Source organism: Oratosquilla oratoria, chromosome 29 (assembly GCF_046742065.1).
Source record: "Oratosquilla oratoria isolate Oo_2021 chromosome 29, ASM4674206v1, whole genome shotgun sequence".
In the NCBI taxonomy this organism is placed as follows: domain Eukaryota; kingdom Metazoa; phylum Arthropoda; class Malacostraca; order Stomatopoda; family Squillidae; genus Oratosquilla; species Oratosquilla oratoria.
The window spans coordinates 26382281-26405167 of NC_134805.1; the positions used below are offsets into that span (position 1 = coordinate 26382281).

Consider the following 22887-nt stretch of genomic DNA (forward strand, 5'->3'; position numbering starts at 1 on the left):
CCCATTGCCCTGGGTCATTTACAGCTTTCAAATAACCAAATCCACCTACCACAACCAAACCTGGAATCAGCCCCCAAGTGTAGGATGATCATCCAGTCCTACTATGCAGGCAAAATATACAAACCCACAAGAAGTTATAGTTATGAAGCAAAAATGATAACTTATTGTGATAAGAGACTCAGTTGCAATGACTGTACTTGGTCATTTTAAAGCTGTTTATGATTATATTTACATACAAGGCAAGAGTGAAAGAACTGGGATCCCCTTTTTGAATTTTCCTCCTGTGAGGTCAGGGCATGCTTTGACTTAGACCACTGGTATGTATATGTAAATGAAATATACAACAATAAACTAAAAACAATACAATTCAACTCAAGAATGCCCTGTAAATGTATAGAAAATATCAGAAACTACTTTCATTAATGAACAATGAAAAGAAATAAACAGAAATAATACCATTCATCTAGTTCATAAATTAAACAAAATGGGGAACAAAAGAATACAAAGCAACCGAAGATTCCTACTGTACCAAACTTACACCTCCCTTGGTGACACCCATTTTCTGTGGATTAAAAGCTGGATTGCTGTGATGGGCTGGAGTGAAGGGGCTGGGCACGTTAGATTCACCCACAGCCTTCGAGGACGACCCAGGAGTGCGGGCAAGGCGATCTGATTGTATTGCATCAAATATTAGAAATTATATTCTTACAAATTCAATGTACTCAAAATATGACTCAATATTTCATTAATGATAAAACACATAACTTAAACCTTTATTACACAAACATGCTTCTATTAATACAATTCTTTCTTCAATTATTGATCAAGCAACAGCATACAACTTCAATGTAACTTAAGACATGCTTAACCCCCAAGTCCAGGTGAAACTGCTCATTATGGGGCCCAAAAATAAACCTTTAAAACTTTCTGCCTTAAAGACCTCTTCCACAATATTATCCCTAGGTGTCATGTGGCAATGAAAGACAGACAGGAACAATAGATCACCAGCCTACCCACGTCCCAACAAAGCATTTCATCTGGCCAAATGTCTGAACTATTTGTTGACCACCCATGTTGTAGGGCTACATCACCAAAACATACACAAAGGAGTCTTGGATCATGATTTGTGTTTTCATGCAAACAGTTCTTGTTTTAATTCCATTGATTACTGTCCTAAGGAGAATTGATTGCTCTGGCCACCAAATCAGTGCTAGCTACAACTAACACATTTGAGCATTTGGCCACTACAACCTAAAAACTATTCCAGCTGTTTACCTCACACAGCTACCTTGACTTTCAAAAGCATACAACACCAAGCAGAAAGATTAACAAGAATTTTTTTTTACTTCAATTTAATGAGGGAGGGGGGATGATGTCAATACACGAGGAAGGAAACGAGAATTTTCCAGAAAGATGACCAGGATGATATCTACTCTGCCCAGGTTTAGGGGTTGAAATGACACCAAAACTTTAACAAACTTGTAAATACACAACAGACATTTCAGTACCAGCCATTGTGAAATTTCTGAGAATGGGGGCTAGGGAAGACATTTGGGAGTGGGAAAAAGAAGGCAAGATGTTTAGAACAATGAAAACTCTTGATATAGAGAAGTGGGGAGTTTTAAAGTATCTAATGTTACATATTGTGGTGGAGGAATGAATATGGAAGTGGCTCACCAAGTAATGGAAATAAATGAGCACCTATTTGGGTGGAATGGAAGGTGTTGTGAACAACTGGTTCTTGGGGACGAATACAAATGGAAAGTTGTATGCAACTAAGAACAAGAACAAATGGAAGGCGGATGGGAAGAGAGCAAATGTTTCAGAGATAAATTGTGAGAAACGTATGTACATATATCAATATATCAAGGACTTTTTCCCCCTTACAAGGGAGGGGGGGGGTAGCCAATGATGATAAAGAATAGATGATGAGAAATATGCCAAGGTAGAGAACAAGAGTGGATAGGGAGCTTTTGAACAAGATTAATCCATATGATGCAACTATTTTTGGGCATATGGAATCAATTTGGAAAGATTAGTAGTGTGGGAAGTATATGTGGATGGAAAAATATTGTGAGTACCAAGAATGAGAAAGATGGATAGGGTGAAGACGGTTTTGGATGCATACAGAACATTTGTCAAACAGGAAAGATATGGGACCCGCAGATCCCCCTAGGGAAAAAATTTGGATTGTTGTCTTTGTTGTACAGTACTACCTCTCATTAATGGACGTTAATTAGCTGTGTTTTTGGTGCTGTTGTTTAGTGCATGCAATCACTATGCCACCCAAAAACCACTCCAAATCAACGGATTATTCACATCAACGGACACCGTTACCCCCTTTTAGTCCGTTAATGAGAGGTAGTACTGTACTGGTGTAACACTGTTTCTCTGTCACTGGATGAAGATGGTAGAAGGGCAGCAATCACTGGTTATTAGCTCTCTATGTGTGACACTGCTTCTGACCCAGGGCATTGGGTAAGATGCGGGGATGACCTGTCATCCAGGCAGAGCCAAGATAAGAGGGGGGGGGGGATGGGAGTGGAGTCTGTGGGGATGGAATGAGGGAGTGGTTTTTATCCCTTTGTTTTTTGGCTACCTACTTTGTAAGGGGAGAAAAGCTTTTGGTATATGTATGTATGTATGTATGCATGTGTGAAAAGGCACAAGAATTATAATGAAATTGATAGAGATCTTGTGCCCAGTCTAGAGACCAAGTTAGCACCACCTAATGAAGGTGATGGGGGTTGATGGGCTTTGAAAGCAAGAAGCTTCACTCACCATCTTCCAGGACCACCACATCCAGGTACTCATCGTTAGTGATGAAGGGATGACAGCCTTAAGTTACGTTCTTGTCCACTCCATATCTTATTTTGAGTAATGAGGAATGGAGCAGACATATAGTGAAGTGGTTGGGGTAAGCCAGCTCCAGTAGGGTTATGGGAGAGCTATGCCTTGCTGTACTTTGGACTTGTGCAGTGTGGCATGGACAAGGTGACCTTTTGTCCCTTTGGTGATGTGATGGAAAGGAGTTTTGCTTATGATGTGGGTGTGAGTTTCGACACCACCATCTGATTTCTATGCAGAAAAAAGGTTTTTGGTCCATACATGATTATAGTTGTAATAGGATGGGGTGTTAAGGTATGTACAACATGTTGGCGGGTGAGGGGGGAAGAACATGAAAGGTGACAGTTATCGTTTGTGGATGACATTGCACATATATATATGGTTGATTCTGAGGAGAACGCTGCAGCTGGAGACTAGTTTGAGAAGTCGAGACTAAACATGTTCATAAGCAAGGTGATGAGATGTATAATGTTGGGAAGTTGAAATGTGTGTATAGTGACTGGAGTAACTGGGGAGTTGTAATGGAGAAGCAGATGAGGTGAATTATAGAAGGCAAGTAGATGTCTAGACAGAAAGAAAAGTATTATAAGAAATAGGTATTTGAATGTCAAGGTAAGCTAGTATGAAGTAGTGAATGTACCCAACGTATGGAGCAGACACTTGATATACAAGGGAAGCAGAAGGTCTGCTTATATGCACTTGAGAAATATGGTTGCAATCGCTAGAATGTGAGTGCAAAATGTGGACACGAGGCAAGAGAATGGGAATGGCTAGATCAAGGTTTGCCGACATCATGAATGTTGTACTTTTTCGTGGGACCAGTCTGATAAGTTTAGTTGGTAAGGTATATGGGAGGCTGATAACTGAGAGGACTGGGGGATGGAGGAGTTGTGGTGAATGAGAAAATAGGTACTTTTGGACAAACACCAAAATAAGACTGTAAGACAGTGATTGTGCCCCTAGCACTATACTAATAGGTACCTACATGATAAACAGCAATGCTGCCCATTAACAAAACTTGTCAATCCTTACACCTTCATCATGAGGTGCAGCCCTGCGGGGCAGACACTGAGGTCTCCAGACTGGGCCCCAAGATCTCTATCAACTTCCAACTTTATTTCTTTCACTTTTTCACACTTGGAGAACTGAACCAATGACTTCTCCCCTTACCTTACCACTTTTATCTAGCGACACAAAAACTACCTATATATCTATCTATCTATCGGGGGCATCTTCCCCCCTTATAAGGGAGGTAGCCGGTCAAGGTACACACCCACTCCCACCCAACATCCTCTTTTCCCTCTCATCTTAGTTCCTCATGGATGAAGTCATCCCTGTTCCCTGCCCAGGCCAGAAGCAATGCAACAAATCAACACCTCCACACCAGGGCCACTTCACTAACAAGGCAACCCTCCCTCCCTCATTCCATCATGAAGAAAACAGAGGATGGGGAGAAATCTCTTCAGGTTGCATCAAAACATCAATAAACAACCATTCTCTACTCACCCCTATCTCTTGCCTTCTCCTTTCCCTGCTCAACAGACATTCCCCTCTTGCTCAGTCTTTTACCCCATTCATCCTCGGTCTTCCCCTCCAGTTCACAATATCCACCTCTGCCTTCCACTTTCTTTCCACGTGCCCAAACTATCCCAATGCTCTTTCATCACCCCATCTGCTAACTCCCTGTCCACCCCTGCTCTACACATTTCTTATTATATCCAACCTTGTAACTCCTGACATACTTCTCAGATACCCCCTCCCAAAAACACATTTAAATTTCTTCTTTCTGCCTCTCTTAAATTTTAACTCTCCACCCCATACAATGCCATAAACACGATCACCCCTTCATATTCTCTTTGAATCCACTCCCAGATACCTATTTCATGACACTTTTCAATCACCCTAAGACATACTTGATTTTCTCAATCTACAATTTACCTCCACCCCAACTCCTCCTTTTCCTACCACATCCAACCATAATACTTAAACTATCCACCTCCTCCAGCCTCTCTCCTTTAAGACTTACTTCCGACTTGCTGCCACCCTCTCCCCTTGTACATCTTATCACCTTTTACCCACATTTACCTTCAACTTTCTCCTACTGCATACCTTACCAAACCGTCCTATCTTAATCCCTCTTCACAGAAACAGTACCACATTAATAAAACACTGACCTATGGTCCTGCAAAGTGACCACAGCTGTGGGTCTCATGTAAGAGACCACAAACAACAGACTGACTGAATGACAAAACTGACAATGGAGCTGCACGTTTTCCATTTAGTGAAATTCAAGGCAACAATTAATCAGTTATATATATATGCACAAGGCTTTCTCCATTTCTAAGGACCAACAACAGTTACTTGCTTGTGATGGTCTAGCAAGATGGTGAGCAGCACTGCCTATTTTCAAAACCCATCAACCCCCTCACCTCAATCTGTGGATCTGACAGAGTTGAATGGGCCCAAGAAATCTCTTTCAACTATTTCTTACACTATTCCACAATTTGAGAGCTGGCAACCAGCAACTTCTCCACCCTTCTTACTACTTCGAGTCAGTGACACAAAAACGGTCCTACTCGAAACCAACACATGACAACAGTGTGAGTGGAAGGATGGTGAGGTAAATGCCAAAAACCGGTTTTAATACTGAAGTTTTATCCTAGAAGGACTTCTTCAGAGTGTGAAGAAGTCCTTCTAGGGCAAAACATCAGAATTAAAACTCCAACAGTTTTTGGTGTTTACCTCACCACCCTTCCACTCATTCTGTCTCACATACGTCAACACGACAACAGTCCAAACTTTTTTTCCCAAAGTGGGAAAGCTCAAGAATCACTGCCAGTTTTGGTGGGTCTGTGGGTATTCCACTTAACGAAACTTCAAGGTAACAATGATATGTGTGTGTGTGTATGCACATATGCATGCATGTGCATTATGTTTCAAGTGTCATTATTTTGACTGCATGTGCACACTGCATACAAATATATGCATATACGCCAGAGCACAAGTCAGCATTAGGCATGTATTTGCAACAAAACTTTCATAGGACAATGTTCATAAAGTCTCCACTTCATCCATCATTACATTGGGAAGTAGAAACCTCTTTACTACGCTTGCTCTACATTTCAAAAAGGACTAAGAACCACCTGAAACATGATTAAGAACCTCACCATGCATTTTGCTCTCCTTTAACACAGAAAAACCATGCATTAGCATTTAAAATTCAATGTATTGAAGAAAACTTATTAAATAATCAAATATACACAGAAACATAAACAGAAGCACTATGCATACTAAATGCTCTTTTCCTTTACACACAACACAGAATGCATAAACCCTTCACTACCTGTGGGGTGTCACAGCAATGAATAAAACAGCCAGAATATAAATAAAAGTGCCACTCAGTATGGGAGGGGTAGAACTTAACCCTTATACTACTAAAGGGGATGGCACAGTGACAAAATCACTTGGCGACGGCCAATGTAAATAGAAAAATGCCACCTGGTACGGAAGGGGTTATTGGCAATAACACAACTGCAAAAAAACATTCACCATGCTCGAGCCAATTTCAATGGAAAAAAATAAATAAATATATATATATATATAAAAAAAAAAATTATAACAAACATAGAAACAATCTAATGCATGTAGAATCAACTGGTTTGAAAGAAATAGGAAAAACACAAGTCCGATTCCAGCAAAGAAACATCTCTACTTCGTTCAAGACATTCTTGTATAGGAAGAAGTAAAAGAAAAAAGAAAACACAGTTCTAAAGTCAGGGAGTGGCAGCATACACGATGGTACACAGATAAAGCTCGAAGACCAGTATCACATTATCTCAGGACTGGATTAGTCAGAAGAAAAAAAAAATAAAAAAAAAAAAAAAAAAGAAAAAAAAAAGAAAAAAAAAAAAAAAGGCATGAGGGGAGATGGGTCCACTATTTCTGTTCTATTCTTTTTTCTTTTCTTTTCTTTTTACCTTTGGAGCTTCCTGAGCCTCCATTACTTGAAGAGGAGGAGGATGTGGAGGTGGTAGTGGCTTGAGGGAGGGGTAAGAAGGTGGGCATAACTATAACACCATTTAAATTTACATATCCAACACCACTACTAAAACAAATCAGAAGAGTCCTTCTTGGCTACCAATTAAATATATACATATATCTCATTTCTATATGGGCAGAAAATCCTATCTATCAGATAAATATAGATATATCACCAGAGAGGAAACTGTTGGTACTCGTACAGAAAGAGGACAGAGGTATTGGATCTACAAGATTATGTATCAATGTATCAGAGCATCATTAATCACCTGTTTTTGGAGCATTCCTGGCACTAAATGATGAGTTAAGCTATCAGAGAAAAGTTGAGCTCAGCAAGGAAATATCCTTGTTTAGCTGTACATACTCTACAACCAACTTAAAGACTCCTGTCCCCCTTTTCAACCCTAACATATTGTATACATAGCATGAGTTCTATTGGTGCTTGCCATGCAAGACGAGTGCTGGACAATGCAAGTGTGAAGGTAAGCAATCAAAAGACTAAGGAACTGAATAGGAATACTACTAAATCGTAGCTACGTTTCATATCAGAAAGAAAAGATCAGGTAAAATAAACAACACGGACCCTAAGCTGAACAAAACTATATGGCAGCAGCAGCAGCAAGTGTATACGACACTGCTCTCAAATGGATCAACTTGGGTATTCACCAGCTAAATTAAGCGACCCAATGACGACAAATTTAATGTTTACAGTGCCTGTCTAAAATTGATTAACCACACACCTTTTCATATTCTATTCAATTTCTAAAGCACATTTTCAAGCCACATCAACCCATCGCTGTCTTAAATGGCATCACCCAACTTTCATGAAATGATGAAGAAAAAATTAAAATGCTTGTCCTTAGCATCTGTCTACTGTTTACCATTTCATGTTTACTGAATTCGGTACATCTTCTTGGATGTCAATACTGCACCTATCTTCTGAACATCAGCATTTTATCATGGTATAAATATTGTTTCAACAAATCAAGCGTTTTTCTGTTTTAGTGTGTATATTATTCTTGGTGATAGATGATTCCAGGATTATTCCAGCCAACTGCTGTCTGAACTTAATCATGCCTTCTATAAACATTAAAAAAAAAAATATTTCTGTGCTGGCATTGACTAATACTAAGAAGGCTTACTGTCTAAATGAAGTACCTCCAAGCATTCTTCAAAAAAATGCATTGCATTAACTCCAATTTATTCCAGAGAACTGCGACCACTTGCCCCTCAAACATCCTCACTTTAATTTCTTGATTATATAACAATTTCTTAATAAACCCTTCCTAAGAACATTATGAAAAATCCCTCTACCTATAACCTCTCTCACCATCAGTATGGCTTCTAAAAGCAATGTTCTTTTGGACAAATTTTAACTTTTGTTATATGCTGGAAGACTGGACAAATTGAAATATTCTAGTTTCCTTTCTAGAGAAGCCTCTTTTGGTCATTTTATTTATCTTTTCACATTTGCTGCTACCTCCAATATTAACCCCTTCGATACAATGACACCTACGTAGGCGTCATGAGGAGCAAGTGGGTACGCGAGGATGCCGATGTCAGCATCTTGATTAAATGAAAAATCTATTCACTTGATGAAGTCTCCCATATTTACATATTACTAAAGATGCTGCCAAGCAATTTTATTCTGCTAAGGAAAACCTCCCTTTCAGCAGATCCAAAACCTATTTATCTTTGTTCTTAGGACCATCTTGTCTATTTCTTTCTGGATGTTATAAGGCAATTTCTTCCAATGTCAGAAATTCCTGCAACCAGTAGGTTTCCAAATCTACTTTAAAACTGTCCTTTCCACTTTACTGTCATCTCTATTTTTTTTTATTTTTTTTTTGCTGCTGCTAGCCAGTTCATTCCTAGCCCTATTGTATTCCTCTGAAAAGCTCCAATCCCAAGTAACATGTTTCTAAACCTCACTTCAAAATACAACTTTCAAACTTCTCTCTTAAAGAGTTCCATGTCCAAAAATCTATGAGCAAACTGACACTTGATTCTATCATTAAGCTGCGAAGCTATATTTAGCATGAATGAGGACAACAGATGCCTGGAGTTTCACCAACTAGAAACCTACAACACCATAGGTCAGCAAAAGTCCTTGGGCGGGCAACCTTTTTAAATGTGGGTGCTAAAATCAGCCAAATTTATGATACAAAATTTTCTCACATGCCAACATTGCAAATTCATAGGCCACATATGAAAATGGACCCCTCCCTTCACCTCCCTGGGTGCAGCAAAGCATGTGGTTACCAATGGTCATACAAAAGAAGTTAGAGATTTATTAGTATTTTTTTAAGCAAGCTCTGGGTTTTTGTGTGCCAGAAAAACGTAGTTAGCGTGCCAGTTTTGGCACGTGTGCCAAGGGTTGCCCACCCCTGATCTAGTTGATCACGTCAAGAAAAAAAGTTGCACTTCACTGAACATTTTTTTTTTTTTTTTTTTTTTAAGCAAGGAACCAAAATTGACATTACAAATACATTACGAGGCATTTCAAACTGATCCTCTAGTCACCACAATTGACAAAATAAGTTCTTTTATACTGCAACTTTCAATCCTCAATGCAAGTCACAACGAAAATCAAACCAACAGTCTCAACATTACATACTTAATACTCAGCAATGCTACAGTGTAAATTGTTGAACACTGTTGTATTTTGAATATCAAATACCAAAGAACTGTAGCTGACTATGACTCTCTGACAAATGTAGGGCAGCAGAATATACACAACAAAGTAATGTAGGACTTGCTAGTATTTGGTAAGAGATTTAGGACTTGTATATAACCATACAAAAAATTTAAACTAAAATACAAAGGATCAAGAGTCTAACAGAAGAATGAATAGTCACGGATTGCATAACATCATCTGAACTCTTTCTAGGAATGAAAAATATGCCAGCCTACAGCCTACTTGGCAAACTTATTAATGACTATGCTCACAAGAATAACTACAACTTACATAAATCTGCACAACTTTACAAGACACTCCCATTTATGTATCTTCAATATGAACTAAATATTCTATTTTATAAAAAAAAAAGTGCTCAGCCACAGCAAATGAGCAGCTGGTTCATATTCTACACTGCATGAAATCAAAGAAGCAAGAAAATTCCTTACTATGAAGAGTAATGATGATATTTTATTACTCCAAATATTTCCTACACCTTAATTTTATCACAAACCCCACACTCCATTTCAAACAACTTTCTCATTCATCCCAAATTATGAGCTATCAAGTGGGGTGACCAAGTCTGGCCTCGTAAAAGACCCTCAAAATGTAGACCATTTACATGAATGAGAAAATCTCCTAATATAACAAACGTTCATTGTTAATCTGACTACTTTTTAAATGGGGGGTAGGGGGGTCACAATGATTAAAATGCTTTATAAAACCTTAAAGCGGTATACCATTAAAGAAATCAAGCACATGGTCAAAGCTCTTCATCTGCTCAATGGCACTCAAAGCTCTACCTGTCATCACCCACTTATCCAAAATAAAGGTCTAGTTTGCCTCAACTCTGAATATTTACAATAATCTCATTTTAATGCATGGAAAATATGTAAAGGACTTTAGATTATAGCAATACAAATTTAAATGTCACAATTGTCATGCAAAGTAGAATAAAAGTGTAGACCGCTGCTTCAAAACTTGTCTCACTGAAGCAATCTTCCATGTGCACAATATTAGAATATGGGTGGGGTTCACTATACACTCCTTTATATGAGCTGTTGTAAAAGAGCCTTGAGAAGGCAACCTTACTGAACCTTAAAATAGTACAACTTAAGTTCCCAACATTTACTTGTTTAAAAAACAAAGTATGACACTTGCTATAAACAACTCACCTTTCAGGATGTTGGTGGTTAGGGGCGACCCCGGCATGTAAACATCTATTGGGACAAACAAGCAGTGAATAACTAAACCAAGAAGCTGGAGAGGGATTAATGGCAAGGCCAATGATCGCTAATAATGACTGCAGTGCATGGGAGTCCCGTCTGCCCTGTAGCATTGCAAGCCATAGAGCTTTATGAGGTTAGACCATGTCAAGTCTCTTGCATCTGGGTTACCTTTGATAATGGAAAACAGAGGTGGGGGTGAGCCACCTGTGTCTACCATGTTTGTAACAAGGGAGTCCAATACACCAACAGCCATGCATGAGGTGGCCAATGCAGTTATAATCATTACTATTTAGAACATGCACTGCAAACAAATTTTGAAGCACTCTTTCACTGATATATGGTTTATTGAACAACTTCAAATGGGGGACCTGCCAAGAGCCAAAAAGGGCACAGTGGTTCAGTTGCACCACTTTGGCCTTTGACACTTGATATGTCACTTTTTAAGCCATAAAAAGGTTGTCCAGGACACTATATCAAATAAAAGCAAATAACCTTAGACAAAGCTTATGTCCTGCATCGTTATGTACACATACTCGACCAGTAACTGGTACTGAGCACCTTATTCATGTGTCATCAAATTCAGGCAAGTAACAGGGTTAGATGGTACAGCTCTTAGGGCAGGAGAGCAAGGAGATGTATAAGCAAAGTTAGCACCTGAGATAGTATTATCTTGGGGTTGCAAGGGGGGTAGGAAGCAAAACAGCGCATGAGACATATTCAAACAAAATACTGACCTTCACATAATTACTTGATGATGTGGGACGCTCAAGGGAGTTACACTTAAAATTCAAACCTGAGTCATAGGGGCAAAGTCTTGCTTGGAATCTTGAACAAAATTTTAATCCAGTTGCCCTCAGGTGGAATTTTAATATTGAGCAGTAAGATAATGGGGATTAACTAGTTCACAGCTATAGTTTTTAGCACAGGGATAGGCTAGTAGATAGCAAAGGGGAAGGGAATACCATAACCCCCCATCAAACATAATCGACAAAGCTCAACTTTATCTCTTGCTGATGTACTTTATCTAGCCCTCCTCTCATATGCTGCATTCCCTACAATCTATAAAGGGATCTCCTAAACTGTGAAGTCATTAAAACAGATTCTGACTTACGAGTTGGCTGTGAAGTGGCCTGTGGAGTCATCATAGCCATCTGACGGTAGTTGGGTGGAAGGGACATTATGACCTGGAAAATTGAACACATTAACAAACCAATTCCAACATATTCTCACTGATTCTGTACCTGCCTGGGCCTATGAAAAGCCATAAACAATAATATTAGTCAATTTAAACCTGGAAACAACAGACCACAACTTGAATACACTATGTTACTCATATTTTTTGTTTCTATGCATCCTAATACGGACACAGATTGACATGGTCCAACCAGACAAGTTAACTAGACGAGTTATTTTCTATGAGAAGCGAAGATATGTGGGAGGAGGAAGAGGAGGTGGATGGGAGTGGAGTGGGAGGGAGTGGGTATGTGCCTTTTGATTTGGCTACCCCCCTTATAAGGGGGAAAAAAACCTTTGGTACATTAGAATAAATAGGAACCAATAACAGGTAAAAATACCTTAGTTTTCTTTACTCACTTGATGGTAACTACTGATGCAAAAAATTCACCAACATAATAGAAAAACAGATTCTATTCCTGAATCACGTAAACAGATTTTTCATTTTTGTCTTTACATTTTTTTTTATTGTATGATTACATTACATGAAACTTATGTTGTTCAATAGTTCCTATCCTAACCTAATTTATCCATAACATAGAAAAATAATCTTTCAAATGTGAAGAGAAAAAAGATACAGTCAGACCTCTCATTAATGGATGTTAATTAGCTATGTTTTCGCTGTTTTTGGGTGCTGTTGTTTAGTGCGTGCAATCGCTGTGCCACCCAAAAACCACTCTAAAACACCGAAAACACAGCTAATTAACGTCTGTTAATGAGAGGTCTCACAGTAGAATTATTCTAGTCATCACACAAACACATTTTCATTTCTTTCGTTTTTACATTTCAAATTTCTATTCTTTCTATGGAATGGTTAGATTAGGATATATTAGTTTAGGAGCTATTGGGCAATGAAAATTTCATGTTAAATATACATGTTTGCACATTTCTGGAATTTTACCAAAGAATCTATTGGACCATGTCAGTTTTATGTTAAAAATCTGTACCTGTGCAATTCTGGTGGAGGGAGAAAGAAAGAAAGAAGGAAAGAAAAAAAAAAAAAACAGAGGCAGTGCTTCCAACTAGCTGGTCTACTGTTTACCATTCAGCCAGTTTGAGGTCTTCCCTCCAAATTGTATAACCACCAAGAAAAATATGTTCATGTGATACTGGAATAGAACCTAAGAGTTTCATGTTAAATATCTGTGCTAGTATTAAGGAATCCCACACCTATGTAATATATTGATACAAAATTAATTAATTTGGTACATTAAAATACATCAACAGAGTACAGATTTTCCTAGGCAGATATCAATAACAAAATCCTTGCTAAAAGTAAATACATCAAATGAAGCAGTTATGATAAGTTCCAGATGGGTTTATGTCATTTGTCCAGTCCCATCAATGTCAGTTTGATGACAGCAATGCTACCTTGTTCACACCTAAACGATATCAATATATCAACTATTATTTCTGTAAATTAAAATATATCAATTCATGCTTTTCTTGAAGCAATGAAACAATCTCTACACCCTCCAGTCCAATCTGATGCCAAACCCAGCTGTCACTATCCCTGACAATGACAACAACCCTGAAGGCCTCTAGCATTACAGGTACAGCATTACTAAATGCAGGTTAGGTTAGGCTACAACAGAACAATTTATCATACTTCTACCAAAACAAACATGGCATCTGGAAGCACTCACTGAGGCTCCACTTGGTAATGTATTGTTTTAACAAGGTTTTTTGTTATGGGTTTCCACCAGGAAAAACATATGTTATGTTTAAATATCATAATTTACAAAAATTAATGTTTAATTTTCTATTGTTATATCGTTTAGGTATGCACTTCTTTAAATCCATCTCCATGCTTGCATGCATCTGGAATTTTTCCATAATTTGTACCTGCAGTCATAATAAATGCCTGGTTTACCTAGTAAAATGTGAGATACCCTAGTGTTTCTTTTGAGGGACCCTGTATAGTTATCATACTATTATTATGCTTTATATACTCTTATTTTTGTTTCTGAGTGATGTGGAAATTAGTTCTACCACACCTAGAATACTGCTGCCAACTTTGGTCTCCCCAGAAAATATCAGAAATTATTGAGATTGAAGGGCACCAAAGGACTTTCACTGGCAAAATACATGGGCTTCAGGAAATGAATTACTGGGAGAGGCTGAAGGAGTTGCAGCTGTTTTCTCTCCAACCGTGCAGGGAACACTATGTTATCATCTACTCCTGGAAGGTGTTAGAAAAGAGGGTGCCCGACACCTGTATTCAAGAAACAGTCCACCAAAGAAGAGGGAGGTTGTGCTATGTGAGGACTACTCCTGGATCAACACTGAGCATCAAGTCCAGAAATACACAACAGCTTCTCGTTCAGTGGGCCAAGATTGTTTAACTGCATCCCATCCACATTGAGGAACATAACAGGGGTCTACAGACACCTTCAAAAAACATCTGGATATATGGTTGGCCAAAATACCAGACCAGCCACCAACACCAGGATACACCAGCCCCAACGCCAACCGACTGATCGATTGGACCATTGATGTGAGGGAGTTGCCTGGTCACAGTGGAACCCCAGTCTAGCTGCGTCAATCACCGACAGAAGTCATCAAAGTGTATCTACTTTATAAAAAATTCAACTTATATGTAGTAAGCATTTTGTTTACATATAAGTTGAAATTTCTAAAGTCGATACATATTTATCAATCAGAAACAACAATAAAAGTATATAAGCCATAATAAACTTGATATATAGATACATCAGGTCCCCCCAAGAAACACTCTACTAAAGGACCAAGGTTTTCACATTGCTGCAAAGTAGGCACTCAAATCACAATTATGTTTACTAATATTTTTAAGTTTAATTTTTTATAAAAGTAAACACATTATACATGATAAATAGTTATAGAGGGTCCCCTAAAAGAAATAACCAGAGTACCACCTGTTTTACCAGGTAAACTGGGCATTTACAGTGACCCTGTACTTGTAGTACCTTTATTTGAATGAAGTAACCTGTCAGTGACTTCAAGGCCTATTCCTCTCTTGCCCAGTCTTTTCTGGCCAGATTGGTATGGTTCAACCGGATAAGTTATTTTGGTAAATATTAGGAAGTGCACACCTACATGATATAGCATTAGAGAATTAATATAAATTTCGTAAATTATAATACATCCACGTAATTTGTGTTTCTTAGTGAAAATCAATAACAAAAAAGGTTGCTAAAAGCAATACACTTATAAGCAGATCCACTAGGGCTGCCTTAGACACCTGTTTTGATAGATGCAGTGGTTGAGGAAATTATAATAAATTTGTCTGTTCTAACCTAACCAACCTAACCTTCATTTAGTATTGCAATACCTGTAGTTCTATAGGCCATAAGGATCATTGTCATTATCAGATGTTGACTGCCATTTATTGTAATTATGAAGGCATTTGACAGTTCCACACAAAAGACTACTGGCTAAGATAAAAAGTTTTGGAATTGACGGTAATCTGTTCCAGTGGATTAAAAGTTTTTTGTCTGGCAGAAAGCAACAAGTAATGGTTAATGGTGAGGCCTGACTGGAGGGAGGTCACCAGTGGGGTGCCTCAGGGATCAGTGCTGGGGCTTCTGTTATTTGTTATCTTCATCAATGATTTTCCAGATGCAGTTACACATGGGAGCGAGGTATATCTTTGTGCAAATGATACCAAAATTTTTAAAACAATTACAAATGAAGAGGATTGTAACAAGCTTCTGGAAGACATAGATGAATTGTGAAAATGGTTGGAGAGAGGGATGCTCAAATTCCAACCAGATAAAAATAAACAGATCTTTCCTGTTGTTGCTTCACCACTAATTTTTTTTATTTTTCTGTTGTCTTTGATTTTGTTTACCTTAGGTTAGGTTAGGTTAGGATAGGTTAGGTTAGGTTAGGTTAACCTAACCTATCCTAACCTAAGATAAACAAAATCAAAGACAACAGAAAAAAAAAAAAAAATAGTGGTGGGGCAATAACAGGAAAGTTCCAAATAAACATATGAGAATAGGTAGATCTGATGTTAAAGAACAAGAGTACAAGATGTATGACACCATAACCAGCACTAAAAATGAAAAGGACATTGGAATTGGAATTGACAACCATTTCACATTCACAGAGCACCTAGCCAAGAAAATCAACAAGGCTAATGACATTCTCGGCACTATTAGGAGAAATTTTGTTCACTTTTAATGTTTCATCCTGAAAGCACTGTACACTGCACTAGTAAGGCCTCATTTAGAATATGCTAATCAGATCTGGTGTCCTTATCTAGTCAAAGACATTGAGGCTACTGAAAATGTTCAACAAAGAGGGGACCTACTAATTTGCGACAACAACAGACAACATGCGACAACTTGAGACAACAACATTTTTTATTGCGACAACTAATATATTTTCCACTTTTTTCCTCAAAATTGTAATCTAGTGGGGAATTTACATCTATATTGTTAATATTGTGGTATTTGGAGACCAGAAATTTAGCGATTTCCTTTAGACTTGCACTCCCAAAAATGCGTCAACAAATCGAGCCATTTCTACCATGGCCGCACGAGCAGGTGTCTGTAAAAATGGAACTGTAAGGTCGGCACATGCATTTAGGCGGGGATTTCCTTTCGTTGTAGGCTTTTTTCATTTTACTACTGCAAAGTCTGCAAGTACGGATAAGGAAAAAATAAATAAAAATCATGTAGTTCAAATTTGTCATCTATTCACAATTAATACAATAGGTACAATAAGTATTCTAAAAATTTAACATTGCATTATAAGATACAAAAGCATACATACACACTTATTCACAACAAAAAATATCTAGAGTTCCCCGTTAATCATGTATTAATTTCTTCCTTTTCCTTGCCCGCTCTCCTCTCACTCGTGTGCGTTGACCCGGCTTCTTAGCGGTTGTGGGGGTTTTCGGAATTTTTAACAGTCCATCAGTTGAAACGATGTGGGTACTCTGCGCTTTCTTCTGTTTGTAACTTAGAAACTTTTCGTAAATTGCATTCTTTTGTTCCTCGGTTTTTGAATTCCACACCATATCGTTGGCACGGAATTTTTCTACCCATCCAGCTACTTCGTAATTTCCTTTCTGGTACAGGGCGCGTTTGGTATCAAGTTCTTGAAGCTTAACAACCCCGTGCAATTTATCAATTAACTCGGGTAGTTTTCGAGGATTCCAATTAATACTGTACTTCAGTATATTGTTCATAGACTCGCAGTTATTGTTTGTCCAACTGAACGGCAAGAAATCGTTCTGAGTCTTTGGTCTATGCACATAGTCCCGAAGAGCAGGTAAGTTTGTTTTCAAAGTAATTCATAAAGGAAGGAGCTATCTGATTTAATCTTGCTTTAAGTTCTAAGGCTCGTTGCTCAAATGCAAAATCATCGGGTTGTGTCAATATTCCACTTGCTCCGAATATATCCTGAATTACACATTTTGTTTTTGTTATCCCAATTGCACTGAGTTTCCTTTTTGTGTTCTCTTCCAGATGTTGAGCGCATAACATGAAAGTTGCTCCTGGAAAGCATTCCTTCATCGCTTTGACAATTGCCTTTTCCTCATCACTCCCTACTATTATCCGTACTTGCAGACCTTGCAGTAGTAAAATAAAAAAGTCTACAACGAAAGGTGTTTTACAGACACCTGCTCGTGCGGCCATGGTAGAAATGGCTCGATTTGTTGACGCATTTTCGGCAGTGCGAGTCTAAGGGAAATCGCTAAATTTCTGGCCTCCAAATACCACAATATTAACAATATAGATGTAAATTCCCCACTAGATTACAGTTTTGAGGAAAAAAGTGGAAAATATATTAATTGTCGCAATAAAAAATGTTGCAGGTCCGTCTTACAGTTTTCATTTTACAGACACCTGCTCGTGCGGCCATGGTAGAAATGGCTCGATTTGTTGACGCATTTTCGGCAGTGCAAGTCTAAAGGAAATCGCTAAATTTCTGGTCTCCAAATACCACAATATTAACAATATAGATGTAAATTCCCCACTAGATTACAATTTTGAGGGAAAAAGTGGAAAATATATTAGTTGTCGCAATAAAAAATGTTGTTGTCTCAAGTTGTCGCATGTTGTCGCAAATTAGTAGGTCCGACAAAGAGCCACAATAATGATACCACAGCTGAAAGGACACGATTATAAAGGCTGAAGAAATCAGATCTACTGACACTGGCCCACAAAGGATCACAAGATCAAATTGAAACTTTTAAGATTATTATCCAGAAATATGAACAATGTATAAGAGGAAATTCAAAGAGAGAGCAAGACTAAATATAAGAAAATGTTTTTTCAAATCAGTAAATACTTGGAATGATTTGCCAGAGTGGGTGGTCAGTGAAGACAATGCTACAATTTTAATCAAGACTAGATAAAATCTGGAAAAGCCAGGAATAGAAATCTAATTATAGAGTATAAATAACTTCCACCACCACCGTACATACCAGGAATAACAGCTATCAGGTTATCGAGCTAGAGTCACAGGCATGAGCCTCTTCCAAAACTTCATCTGTATTGATATCTGTGAGTATCTGATCGGACTGCAGGGTGCTTAACCACTTCCATACGGTGACGCCTACGTAGGCGGCATGAGGAGCAAGTGGGTACTCAATGATGCCGACATTGGCATCTTGATTATATTTATTGTAGTCGTACCTACATAATCTCCATTCTCTCTAAACTGGCTTCATCAATTTTCTATGGTTATCAAAATTCACTTGCTCCTCATGACGCCTACATAGGCGTCATTGTATCGAAGGGGATAAGAAATGGATGAATCTCAGCTCTAAGTGAGGCACTAATGAAAATACTGAGGATGCATTCCAGATCTTATGGTCACAGCTTTGTTTGGTAGTGTATTTGCTTTTAGAGGGACTGGAAAGACATGGCATCTCAATCCTATGAACACTTTATTCAGTAGACGTAGTGTATTTGCTTTTAGCAACTTTTTTAGTATTGATTTCCAAGATAGTGCCAGGTGGTGCTAAGATAAGAGGGAGGGTGAAGGGGAGTGGAGTGTATTTAGGGATGGAATGGGTGAGAATGATTTTATGCCTTTTTTTTTGGCTACCTCCCTTGAAAGGGGGAAAAAGCCTAGGTATATATATGTACTATGTATGATTTCCAAGAAAAAGTACATTACTTTCAAAACTTTGATATATTAAAATCTACAAAAACTAACTAATATTCAAATTTCCAAAGCTTTATCGCGTAATGTGTACTTTAAAAAAATATATATATACTATTTCACGCATTTAAAACCACTCGTTCGGTGAAAATAACATCTAACGCTGTGATTACCGGACGGTGGAAATAGCTTGTCATTCCCTAGTTAGTATGGTAGTAGCACCATATTACTGGGCCTCCACCCCCACTATTCTACTAACATCCTCACTGTCCTACTAAATATAAGGTCCACGGGTGCGTCGTTGTACGGAAAAACTTAAACTAGAATCTTACTTATATCACCGTAAATGACCTAATCGTCTCTTTGGCCCTCAAGTTCTCGACAATCTCATTACCGGTACCTATACTTAAAAAATAGCATGGCTGAATTTATATAAACCTCCCCTAGTCAGATTTAGAAAATGTTGCCTAATTTTGTTTGCACATAAACCAACAACAACAACAAAACAACTACTGCTTATTGCTCAGTCTAAGATAGCGTCCTTTGTGGGCTCGGACTGCCGACTAGCTGAAATTTTCAGACTCCAGTACATTCTGTCATTAAACCTTTTCACACACATAAAGAAAACACTTGTCCCCAGTACTTACTGGTATTTACTGTGAAGCCCTATTACAAAATATGAAATCCGTAAGTGCGTAGTTTCTCACAAATTTGTTGCCTTTTCTGCTCGTCTCCATCAGCACTCCCACAGCGTCAGTCATATCACGGCAATCCGAACGCATACAGCGACACACTGAAAAATTCTAAATCGTATATTTAATAAAAACTGTCTAATCTTAAACCACACCCTCGTACATCTTTGGAGCATAAGGAAATGCAATATAAATGTGGATGAGAGAATAAAACACAAGAAAACAAGCTTTACAGTAAGACATCTCTAAAAATAACAAGAATCCGGAACTATCGATATAAAGACTAGCTCGGCATCTTACGATCTTACATAGATGACTTCCTAGATGAGGCTTACGCCTGTCACTCTAGATCTATATTATCAACTCAACTTGTGACAGCGTGTGGTGGATTATCTTTGCTTTATAATCGTACTTCAATTCTTAATTAAACCAGAAACTATCAAATCTGACATCAAACTGGTTGATTGATGTTGCTGTGACCACCCACTCAGACAACTGATTCCAGTTATTTATCACCCTACATGGGAAAGTATACTTCCTTGTATCCACCCGTGACCTGGTCTTGAAAAGCTTCAGTGAATTCCCCTAACAGATATTTTCTTCTCGAAGTTTCAATATGCTTTGACTACATTCCCCATCATATTTTCCAGTGAGTATCTTGTATGTCTATTATAGTCGCCCCGTGCTCTTCTGTATGCCAACATTGGAGTTCAGCTTCCTAGTCTCGCTTCATAATTAAGTCCTTTGAGTTTACTGAAATGTGGTTTCCCGTATTGATTTGGTTGTTTGAAGTCATTCCGTCTATAACTGATGGAGATGAGATGGCTCCCCACTGAAGCCATTTCCAAATATATATATATATATATATATATATGTATATATATACATAATATATATATATATATATATATATATATATATATATATATATATATATATATATATCACAACAAAGATATGTCGTAGCACATATGTAAAATAATACTGATGACCCACTTTCGGAGAAGAATAAGCGAATATATAGAGATCTGTATATTTCGATCACTTACTGTGATCCTCTTCGGCAGATATGGATTCTGGATTCCAAGAAAAGACCACCTCGCTTGCGCGGGATCGGGTTTTGTGGGAGGGGAAGAATGTCTGTTAGAAAATGAAAAGATAGTAGTGTATAAAAGAGGGCTATTGCCACCGGGCGAATTGCGAGCGATTAGGGGCTAGATTGTTGTCATGGCTTAGGAGGACTGGACCAGGAGCTTGGAGGGAAGCGCCTGACGCCGGAGGTTAGGATTACCAACGGGGTTAGGATCACCAACTAAAGTTTAGAAAATGGTAGGAGGCGTAGTAGTAGAGAAAGGTGGAAAAACGGAAAAATCTTTAGTGGGAGGTAAACTGAAATGAGAAGATGTAGTAGAAGAGAAAGTTAGAAAGGAAGCTAATTTTAGTCGAAGAAAAAGTAAGTGTATATGTTTGTGCGTGATTTGTGGCTCTGTTCGTGAGAGGTGTATGTGTGTATCTTACGAGAAGTGAGTTGATTTCACTTTCCGCGTGTAGAGGGCGAACCTGATAAGCCACAGGTGGGGCGAGCGTACCCTGATTATCCCCAGGTTTTGGGTTTGAAGTCCTTTTAGAGCTGATCAAGGGGCGGAGCGAGGGGGGGCAGACGGGCGGTGTACACCCGCCTGCCGACGTCAACGAGAGATCAGTGACCAGAACGGGAGCGGCAAGGAGATAACTCCCCGCCGCCACCGCTGGCGAGGGCGAACCTGATAAGCCACAGGTGGGGCGAGCGTTGTCTGTTTATCCCCAGACTGGGTTTGAAGTCCTTTTAGAGCTGATCAAGGGGCGGTGCGAGGGGGGGCAGACGGGCGGTGTACACCCGCCTGCCGACGTCAACGAAGAGATCAGTGACCAGAACGGGAGCGGCAAGGAGATAACTCCTCGCCGCCACCGCTGGCGAGCGCGAACCTGATGAGCCACAGGTGGGGCGAGCGTTGTCTGTTTATCCCCAGACTGGGTTTGGAATTCGGAAGAGTAGATTCAGTGGCGATGCGAGGGAGGGGCAGACGGGCGGGTGTTGTATGGTCTCTTTCCTTCCAATCACAACTCTGAAAACAGAGAATTACGCGATTGGGAATTGTGTGTAAATGTCAGAAGTGTAAACTCGCTCACCAGCGTCAGCGAGAGGCCAGCGTTTGGTTGCGGGCCGGTCGGACAGAAAGGTGTCCCAAGTCTCTCCGTCAACCAGCCCGCGGTCAGATTGGGCGTACTGAGAGAGATATGAGTTACAAAGTACAGAACAATGTGTATTTATAGTAAAGCAGTGAGGTAGCATGAGGGGACGGGGCTCAGGTCAACACGCCCGGCACGCATGCTCGCATCTTGGTGGCTCAGGTCACATGACCGGCGTTGCATGGGCCTTGGTGATTTTTGTCCACCGCTAATGTTGATGGTAACATTTTATTTATGGCAAAAGAAGAAATACAGTCTGGTGACCATTGACCATGGGAAATGTTATAATTTGGGAAATTATTTATTAAGGAGGATTCTACTATTTTTCTTCTGAAACTACATTTGGATTTATAAATTATTTCAGCATCGTCCCAATTTATTCGGTGGTTTTTATTGGCGACGTGCTGAAATACTGCGGAATTTTCCTGTCCGTATCCTGCCCAGGATTTTCCTGTCCGTATATATATATACACATATATATATACATATATATGTATATATATATATATGTGTGTGTGTGTGTGTGTGTGTGTGTGTGTGTGTGTGTGTGTATTCACCTCACCTCGGATCTGCTGCAGCCTCTTTTCGAGACAGCCAGACACCACCCTACGGCAGTGAGCTCAGAGCTCATTATTAGCAGATCTCTGGGTAGGTCTGAGACCACTCACACTCCACACACCGGGAATGCAAGGTCACAACTCCTTGACAAAGGTCCCGTACCTACTCGCTGCTAGGTGAACAGGGGCTACACGTGAAAGGAGACAAACCCAACTTGTCTCCGCCCGGCCGGGGAATCGAACCCCGGTTCTCCGGCTTGTGAGGCCAGTGCCTTACCAAT

General features: G+C 39.1%; 1 protein-coding gene across 18 annotated transcripts in view; it reads right to left on the minus strand.

Moving 5' to 3' along the window:
• Positions 1-19930, minus strand: part of LOC143040681 (SWI/SNF-related matrix-associated actin-dependent regulator of chromatin subfamily E member 1-like) — a 61646-nt gene extending 41716 nt beyond the window's left edge. For 9 of the 18 annotated variants that reach the window (XM_076211968.1, XM_076211966.1, XM_076211959.1 and 6 more), the window contains exons 1-5: positions 19776-19930; positions 11903-11975; positions 10738-10782; positions 6825-6884; positions 530-669 (exon numbers count right to left, since the gene is read on the minus strand). In XM_076211968.1, coding sequence (XP_076068083.1) covers positions 530-669; positions 6825-6884; positions 10738-10782; positions 11903-11969 — 312 coding nt within the window. In that variant the 5' untranslated portion in view covers positions 11970-11975; positions 19776-19930. The remainder of the gene's footprint in view (positions 1-529; positions 670-6824; positions 6885-10737; positions 10783-11902; positions 11976-19775) is intronic. The other 9 variants (XM_076211957.1, XM_076211956.1, XM_076211960.1 and 6 more) reach the window with 8 other exon arrangements.
• Positions 19931-22887: the final 2957 nt, after the last annotated feature.